At 37.2% G+C, this 9,755-nt stretch overlaps 1 protein-coding gene across 1 annotated transcript; it reads right to left on the bottom strand.

Moving 5' to 3' along the window:
* Positions 1 to 5,882: 5,882 nt before the first annotated feature.
* LOC120144741 (protein REVERSION-TO-ETHYLENE SENSITIVITY1-like) lies at positions 5,883 to 7,435 on the bottom strand. Its single transcript, XM_039158732.1, has 3 exons — positions 7,354 to 7,435; positions 6,215 to 6,630; positions 5,883 to 6,101 (listed from the first exon to the last, which is right to left on the bottom strand). Exons 2-3 carry the CDS (start codon positions 6,521 to 6,523, stop codon positions 5,883 to 5,885), a joined length of 528 nt encoding a protein of 175 aa, XP_039014663.1. The 5' UTR covers positions 6,524 to 6,630; positions 7,354 to 7,435.
* Positions 7,436 to 9,755: the final 2,320 nt, after the last annotated feature.

Below are 9,755 nucleotides of genomic sequence, written 5' to 3'. Positions count from 1 at the left end.
TTCTAATGCTGTGGGACATGGAATTGGGGCAATACTAGTTTCACCTGAGGGAGATCATTATCCTTTTACTAGTAGGCTCGCCTTTGAATGCACTAACAATATGGCAGAATATGAAGCATGTATCTTGGGTATTCAAGCTGCAATTGAGCACAAAGTTAAAAGCCTGGAAGTATTCGGCGATTCTGCTCTGGTTATTTATCAGCTTCGCGGGGAATGGATGACTCGAGACTCCAAGTTGATAGAATACAAGAACTTGGTGATGGAGTTGATCAAAGAGTTTGAAGAAATTTCTTTTACTTATCTTCCTCGTGAAGAAAATCAAATGGCAGATGCCTTGGCTACGTTGGCAGCTATGTTTAAGGCCGATGATCAATCTCGAATGATGCCTATTCGGATGAGTATAAGAGAAATGCCAGCTCATTGTTGCAACATAGAGGAAGAAGAGGATGATAGTCTCCCATGGTATTATGATATTCTCCAGTATGTGAAGTATCGGGCTTACCCAGCGGAGGCAACTGAGAATGATAAACGGACCTTAAGAAGATTAGCAATGGGGTATGTCCTTGATGGAGATATATTGTATAAAAAAGGCAAGGATCAGGTGCTTTTGAGATGTGTGGATAGAATTGAGGCCAAGAAAATACTTGAGGAAGTCCATGAAGGAGTTTGTGGAACACATGCTAATGGATTCACAATGGTTAGGAAAATCATGAGGTTTGGGTACTATTGGTCCACTATGGAAAGGGATTGTATCAGATTTGCTCGAAGATGTCATAAATGCCAGATTCATGATAACCAAATACATGTTCCTCCTTCACCACTCCATGTAATGAACGCACCTTGGCCATTTTCAATGTGGGGCATCGATGTCATTGGGGCAATTTCACCGAAGGCCTCAAATGGACATCGTTTTATCTTAGTGGCTATAGACTACTTCACCAAATGGGTTGAAGCTGCCTCTTATGCTAATGTCACAAAAGGAGCAGTATGCAGATTTCTAAAAAGAGAAATCATTTGTAGATATGGAACACCTGAAAGGATCATCACAGATAATGCATTGAATTTGAACAACGATTTAATGAAGGAAGTTTGCACAAAGTTAAAGATCAAACATCACAATTCGGCTCCTTATCGCCCAAAAATGAATGGGGCAGTAGAGGCAGCGAATAAAAACATCAAGAAGATCATCACAAAAGCAACTGAAACATATAGGGACTGGCATGAAAAATTACCTTTTGCGTTGCTTGCTTATCGCACGTCCGTTCGTACATCTACTGGGGTAACACCATTCTCTTTGGTATATGGGATGGAAGCAGTTTTACCTGTTGAGGTGGAAATACCTTCTTTGAGAGTATTGATGGAGTTGAAACTGGACGAGGCTGATTGGGTACAAAGTAGGTTTGATCAATTAAATTTGATTGAGGAGAAAAGGCTGAGAGCTATCTGCCATGGCCAAATGTACCAGAAAAGGATGATACGAGCATATGACAAGAAAGTCAGACCTCGAGAATTTCGTGAAGGCGATTTGGTACTAAAAAAGATCCTACCTATGCAAAAAGACTTTCGAGGGAAGTGGATGCCAAACTGGGAAGGTCCCTATGTTGTAAAAAAGGCATTCTCAGGAGGAGCTTTGGTGTTAACAGAAATGGATGGAGAAGATTTGCCTAATCCCGTGAATTCAGATTCGGTCAAACGATATTACACTTAAAAAAAAAGGGAATGAAAAAAATGAAAAATGAAAAAGAAGAAAAAATAAATAAAGGAGGGTTCAAGATGAAAACCCAAAATGGGCATCTTGAAACCAAAGGAGGATTCGAGTTGAAATGGCGGATTCCCTCGGAAGCTTGACAGTTCAGGGAAAGACTTTCATGCTCACACATCTTTTGTACGATCTGAATCTTCGAAACACATGTCAACTTTCAAGAAAGATTTGGAGTGAAGAAGTAAAAGGATTCATCATTTGATATTCACTATATTTGTCCATTGTTCTTCCTTTGTATATACTTGTTTTCTTGTCCCAAAAGATTGTACTTTCTCATTACTTATCTTCAGTGAAATTTTTGAATTTGATTCAATGTCCTCGCATATATTCACCAAATTACTAATCAATAACATCGGTTATTATGCCTTACTCTGAAAAGTGTCAGAGTATGGGGATTTTGAAACAGGTGTTCGCCAGAGAGCACATACAAAGACACGCTCCCATCAATCATTAAACAAATCATTGAGAAAAAAAGAGGGTTTAAATTAAAGAAATCAGTTTCAACATAATCATACTTTTCCCAAGCAAAGAAGTCCCAATTTAAAGGCATGCAACAAGGAAAGGCCATTCTGAATGAATTTTCTCTGAAAAAATCAATCAATGACCAAAGAATCGAAGAGGCAAGATAAACTCTCTCGGGGTAGATCAGAAGGACCCAAGTCAAAGAATATTTAATGAGAGGTCAAGGAAGTAACCAGGCATGGACAAACACATAAATATCGCATATTCCGGTCAAAGAGTATGAGAGATTCCCAATGCCAGGATCGAACTGAGCATAACCCTTTAAACATTCATTTAGATCATTCTTAGAGCATATTGACAGCACGAAATCATGTCATATGACCATTTTTTTAACAGGGTTTTCAAGATCTATTTCATTAGCAAAGCAATGAATCAGTCAACATCAGCTGACCAGATCTCCTCATCACGTAGGAGCAACGTCAACATTAGATAACCAGCCATCCTCATCGCGTAGGAACCAAGTTATCACCCTTCCTAAAGATGGCCAAGAACTCTTCATCACGCATGAGTCGTGTCATCCTTCGACCAGATTTCCTCATCACGTAGGAACCGTGTCACCCTTAGATAACCAGCCGTCCTCATCACGTAGGAACCGTGTTATCACCTTTAGATGGCCAAGAACTCTTCATCATGTATGAGTAATGTCATCCCCTGACCAGAACTCTTCATCACGTATGAGCCGTGTCAACCTCAGATAACCAGCCGTCCCCAGCAGAGTGGAACCATGTTATCATCTTTCCTAAAGATGGCCAAGATTCTCTTCATCGCGGATGAGCAGTGTCGTCTTCAACATCAAACATACCAGATCTCTTCATCACGAAGGAGCAGTGTCACCCTCAGACAATCTGACTTCCTCATCACAAAGGAACAACATCGTAATCGAAAACGACACGATCTAATCATCGCGGATGAGCAGTGTCGTCTTCAGCAACAAATTACCTCCAAAAAGAATGTGTCATCAATAAACAACGATTAATCGAAGAAATGAGAGCCGATCAAAGAAGAGCTTGAGACTTGTTGACAATCCAAAAATTGGTATTTTATGTCTTTGCTCTATTCCTGTTCTCACAGCAATGAGCAAAGAGGGGCAGCTGTAGTAACCAATTTTTGGTCCCTACATAGCTTCCATACATTGATGTCCCCCATGCACAACCCATGCCATGCTCCACAGCACCCCACGCCAACACCACACCTCACCCATGCCCTGCTACATTTACTGCAACATGTCAGCTCCCTTAAATCATGGCACCAAACACATCAACAAGAAGCAACATCAAATTTATATTAGTATTTGTAATGGGTATATAAAAGAACCCAACCAAACTATGTACAGGGAGGGGGAAAAATCGATTAAAAGAAAGCTGTAACAAGAACCCTTTTTTAGTAATCGAAAGCAGAACAGAAAATCAAAAAAAAAACAGATCGAAATCTTCAAGCAAGCAAAGGTATTCTAGCCCTTTTCTTTACATGCTTGTTTATCTGTTAAATTCATGCAATGTAACCAAATATAGTTTAGATTGTAATTTTGTTCTTTATTTTCATGTATTTATACGTTTAAAAATTAATTAAGATAGATAGAGAGTTAGGTTACCTTGTTTTGGTGTTCGTCGGGAAATTGGTGTCATCGGAGAGAGGGTGGCATGGTTTGTTGGTCGGAGCCACCGCGTAAGGTGTTGGTTCGTTGTTTAGTTCTCGATCGAGGGGGGTGGAGTGAGTTGAGATTAGGGGCTGTCTTAGTGGTGTTCCCATACCTTGTAGGTCTCGGTTGAAGTAGAGTGGCCACCCATTAGGGTGGCCGAGGTGGCGCGGGTTTTGGGACTTCAAGGTCCCCAACCGTGAGTGGAAGAGAAGCCAAGGAGATGTGTGTTGTGAGAGGAAGAAGATAAGCAGGGAATGTTAAAGTCTCGCATAAATTGAATCAGGGGAAAAGGAATTGTTTTTGTATCAATTTTGGTTTAATCACACATAGCGTCACTTATCTTCTTGCCATTCTTTATATTGGTCTATAAAAGTTTTAGTTTATTTATGTTTAAGCCACTTCATTATCTCATTTTTTAGATCAGTCACCAAATTTGTGCAGTTAATCACGCTTAGGCCCCTGTACATTTGAGCGTTTCTATAAACTGGTCATTGATTTGTTTGGGCAAAATTACGTTAAACCCCTAATACATTATCGTGTCTCACATTTTAGTTCCCCGGTTTCCTTTGTTCTGTTTATTTCATTTTTGGCACTTTAGTTTTATTATCTTTAATTTGGTCACTCGCTATATATATTATTTACTTGTTTTGATTTGTTCCGACTGTTGTTATTTTTTATTCTGGTCACCTCTTTATTAGTTTTGCTTATTATTTTCATGTTATGATTTATTTCACTTTGCCATATTTATGTTTGTATTTGTCTAGTATTATTTGTATGTAAATTACATATTGTATCAAAAATAAATTTATTTACTAAGTACTTTTAATGCTTGTACACACATGTATGTCATCGTTTCTAATCTTAGCCTATTTATTTATTGATTGGTTATTATTTATTCACTACTTAATTTCACTAGAATATTTTCAAGAACAACGATTTGTAGAATGGGTGTGGAAAGCATCGCTTGGTCGAAGTGATGCAATCCTATACGACGTTCAAACAGAATATGATATAAAAAAAAAAAAAACGCAAATTCTTCCTTTTACGAGCTTATAAAAATTATTTTTATTGTTATTCCTTTTTTTGTTATTTTATTTGATGTTCATATTGTTTAATATTTAAATTTTAATCTTTATTATTATTTCTTCATTAAATCTTAATATGAGTGATGTATGTTTTGGAAAAATAAAATATGATGCATTTTATGTCAATTTTTGATATTATTTTTTATTTAAAGAGAAAATATTCTTTACAAATAAGAAATAGACGAGGTAGCTTTCCCGACGGAGGATTGCAAATCTCGGGATTTCTTGTCGAGAAAAGGGTTTTTTTTCTTTTATTTTAACTAATATTCAACGAATAGATCTTAGTTGATATATCATTTTTATAATTCTTATTGTATTAATGATCTCTATGTTAATATTAACAATACATGTTTTAGATAAATTAAGTATAATTTATTTTATACTCTTGTCGATATTATTTGGTAGTAATTCAAAGATAGAATATACTTTATAGATGAGAAATAGATGAGATAGCTTTCCCGTTGGAGGATTGCAAATCTTGAGATTTCTTACCAAGTGAAGTATTTCTATTATTTTAACAAATATTCAATAAATAAATCATATTTTTACTTCTGATTCAAACTTTAAATTCTATCATTTACGACGATATATAAGCGACTAAGTACCGATTTTGGGCGTTGTGAGGGGTGTTTATCCTTCCCCACATGTAACCGACTCCCGAACCTGTTTTAAATGAATCTTTGGTAACGTAGATCAAATTTTTGTCTTATAAAACTATTTTTCTTAAAATTGTTTTAAAAGACGTTTTTAGGTATTCGACCTACCTAACCCAAAGGTCGATGGCGACTCATTTTCAATTTAATTTTAATTAATCCATAATCACCAATTTTTTTTATTAAAGTCATAATCGTTTTTAAAATAATATTTAATTGTTTTATCTAAAAATGGTTATGACAGAGCCGTTGTAGCAGAGTCGGTTGAGACAATTGGCGACGAATGAGTGAGAGTTGCATGTGAAGAGGTTGTAGCTCTTGTGCTCAAAGTAGCGCACACTCGACCGCAACGCATCGTCCCATGTGATCGCTGTCCCGTACTCGGAATGCTGGTAACCTTGCTTGCATGTGTGCCCGGACATGTTCAGAGGAAAGCAACACTGATTCAACAATAAAAGTAGTTAATGACAAAAATTAACTCACAAAACAATCTGTCTTTGTGTGCATCAAGAGACGTAAAAAAGGTTTGACTCGTGTCTGCATAAAACTATACCTTTTCTCTATCAAGTTGAACATATCGAGCTGTGACACCGAAAGAGAATTCATCAACATTCACAAAATTCGATCCTGAAAAGTCGAGAATAGCTCCATCCTCCCTGCAAATGCCAAGATGTCCAATGAAGGGTGCCAACCATGAGACAACAGGGAGAGGAGTCCAAACTAGACAGCAAGGGAACTTTGCATTCCTTGAATCAATTTCATCTAATGGCCACAGTTCATGCTGAATTTTAGAAGTAGAACTCATAAGTTCAACATCATAAGCTTGTTTTAAATCCATTATAGGAAGTCTTCCTCGTGACATACGGATCGTTGAAGTTCTCGATGATGAACTATCACTAATTCACTATTTCAAGTGGCACTCTCAGAAGATGATGGCAACAATCTACTCATACAGATGATAGTATCATTCTACAAAAAGAACCAATGTTACCTTAGAAAGAAGGTCAAAATTAGATATATATGACTATCTCCGAATACATGGAAAAAGCTTTTAATCGAACCCGTTGTTGACGCATATCCAACTCCGGATAACGGGCGCTGAATAACATAGAATCTAAGCATACATATCGAATCTTCGTGTAAACTTACAGTCCATCAATAACCGAAAAACAATCTATAGCCTAAATGAAAATTCATTCAATTCCTAAATTCTGAAATCCTTTCTTTAAAATGATCACCTGGGTTCTGGGAAAATATCAAAGAGCAGAAAGGGGTAAAAACAAACATATCAATATCTACAATTATCCAAATAATATAATCTACTTCATAGCATGCATTCAATTTTCAGTGCATCAGATCCCGTTCCATCAGCCAAAATAATCATATTTAAACACTAAACTGCTCCATTATTATTACAGCAAAATATAGCTTTCTTACTACCACATTCTCTACCTAACATTCATGAATTCAAACTACTCGAAAACACTAATCTAAGTTCAATTCCCATATGTTCAGATTAACTTTTCAGCCCAAACAAGCAAGACCCAGAAAAAAGGAATCATAATGCATTAAAACAAAACAAAATCTTTAAATCTACGTAATGCATATTCAATCTAGAAAAAGAACAGATCGAAACATAAGGGGGAAACTGGAAAATTTGGAGAAATGATGAAAGCTGAGAGTTTCACTAACCTAAAGCTTATTGCTTTGACACAAAAACAAAAACAAAACGGAAAGTTGAACAAAAGGAAATGATAAATGAAGGGAATTCCTTGAGGGATTTGATTGCTGTTGGTGTAGTTCAATTTGGAGAAGCAAGCAAATAAGTGGTTTATATATTGTGAGAGAACTAGAAGAAAATAAATTAGGGGAAAAATCAAAAGAAAAGTAAATAAATAAACAACATTATTACTGAAATACGTTTGCTTGAATTGGAAATGAAAGAAGGTGCATGAACCTGAAGCGTTTCCAGATTTTTTATTACCTGGGGAGGGTGGGACCTCTCACCATCCCTTCACAGTGGCCCCCGGCCCCACGAATGGTTTAATTCACAAATTCTCTGTTTATGCTCAAAAGCCGCCGTTTATAGAAATTTTAAAACTTATATTTCGTGTCTAAAATAAATTATAACACATTATTTTTTAAAAATATTTTTGTTTAAAACACTCTAATTTGAAATTAGCCGCAAATAAAATTAAAATATATCATACAAAATAATTAAATATTTTTTATGATAATATATTATTATTTAATTTACTAATGTTTATATCATTAATAGATTAAATATATATCTTTTGAAAAAATTTGTTGGTTAACTTCTTCCTAGCAGTTTTATATGGAAGTTTTTCCTCGACTCTGAGTGCAAGTTTCTCCCTTATATTTCTGGGTCTTGTTGTTCGTAGTGGTGGTTATCTTTTGTTTTCTTTGTAATGGTTGACAATCTTTTAAATGAATGGCAGAATCTCACATTGACTAAGGCAGAGGCGACGGTTATTGAAGCTCCGATGTGCCCTCTGCCGGATGAGTCTGATTCATCACATTGGTTTGTCATGCGTCTCCTTTCTAAATGTCCAATGAACCGTGACGCGATGATACAAACACTTGTCACTGTATGCAAGTTGCCTAGGTCTATTTCTATTGTTCCTTAGGATGATAATATTTCTGTGATCAAGTTTCGTTCCGATCATGAAAGGCTAAGGGTCGAGGAAGACCGTCCATGGTCTTTCGACAAACACTTGGTCCTCTTTGCCCTGTCTAATGCCAACTTGCGCCCTGGCGACTATAGTTTTTCTGTGGTTTCGGTCTGGGTCCAGGTCTATGGTCTCCCTTTGGCATGCTGTAACCTCCCTTTTACACTATCTATTGGAGCAAGTTTGAGAACTATATTATCGATTAACGAAGCGCTTTTGGGGGTTGGTTGGGGGCAATTTATTAGAATCCGGATTGAGATTGAGGTCTCACGGCCGCTGCTTCGGTTTATCACTTGTGGTCCTGATAGTTGGGTTTTGAAAAAATGCTCCGTTATGAACGAATTCCTGATTTTTGTTACACTTGTGGTGTGCTTGGACATATAGAATTGGCTTGTGACACGCCAACATCTACAACGGTTTATTCAAACTATCTATCATGGGGAATGGCTACGGGTATTGCCCATGAAACGGGCATTGTCCAAAAAATGCGAGCAATGGCGTTGTGATCAGGTTTTGCCTGTTCCACGTCCTGTGACATTAGAGGTTGTTCCATCCGGTACTCTTGAGCGGGGAGAAGCATATGTGTCGGCCAAATCTGTGAATCTTCCCTTATCAATCTTTATGAAGTGAAAATTCGTTTCTTTTTCGCCTCGTTCTTCTGGGATCCGTAAATTTAAGTCTACCCTCCCCTCATCTACTCTGACTGACTCGGCGGGTGACTGGTTCTAAGTCTTGCCCGACATTATGAGGCTATTAGTTTGAAATACCACGGGCTTGGGAACCCACGGTCAGTTCGGTGTCTTTTGCGCCTCATCAATGATAAAAATCCTCATGTTGTTTTGCTGATTGAGACGAAACCACATGAATCAAACATTCGCGATCTACGTTACTTATTACGGATGCAGCATTATTTTGGTGTTAGTGCTGATGGTTCTCGAGGTGGTTTGACAATGTTTTGGCTGAGTGGTTTGGACTTATCTCTTTAGTCGTACTCATCCCACCACTATGGCTGTAAAATCAGGTAATCGATCAGGTTTCAGTCAGATTCTGACAGGTCGCGTAAAATCGGATACAAGTCAAGTCAGATCAATTTGATGGTTTGACTCGGATAAAGTCGAGTACATGTCAAATCAGTTCGGTTCATTTTCAAGTTGATTTGATACCATATCCAGATCGGGTTCAGGTCGAGTCATTTTTAGTTCGGATCGATGTCAATTCAAGTCAAAATAGTTCAGGTTCGAAGCAGATAAAGACCAGGTTAATTCAGGTTTGGGTGGACTTCAGTCGGATCTCGTTCAGATCGAGTCATATCATTGACAGATAAAATTCAGGTCGGATGTTTACCTGATACGGATTGAGTTTAGGTTGGGTTCGTTTTTATTTTTGGATTAATTATTGTCATCT

This window comes from Hibiscus syriacus, unplaced genomic scaffold (assembly GCF_006381635.1).
Source record: "Hibiscus syriacus cultivar Baekdansim isolate YM2019G1 unplaced genomic scaffold, ASM638163v2 tig00110890_pilon, whole genome shotgun sequence".
In the NCBI taxonomy this organism is placed as follows: Eukaryota; Viridiplantae; Streptophyta; class Magnoliopsida; order Malvales; family Malvaceae; genus Hibiscus; species Hibiscus syriacus.
The sequence above is the reverse complement of the archived record's forward strand: the minus strand, read 5'-3'. Positions and strand labels throughout refer to the sequence as shown.

What these genes read in the sequence shown, in the direction of transcription:
- LOC120144741 (XM_039158732.1), bottom strand. Translation starts at nt 6,523, where the DNA reads ATGTCACGAGGAAGACTTCCTATAATGGATTTAAAACAAGCTTATGAT. An exon ending in TTCAACTTGATAGAGAAAAG is followed by an intron (nt 6,102 to 6,214) that starts GTATAGTTTTAT and finishes TTGTTGAATCAG; the next exon opens with TGTTGCTTTCCTCTGAACAT.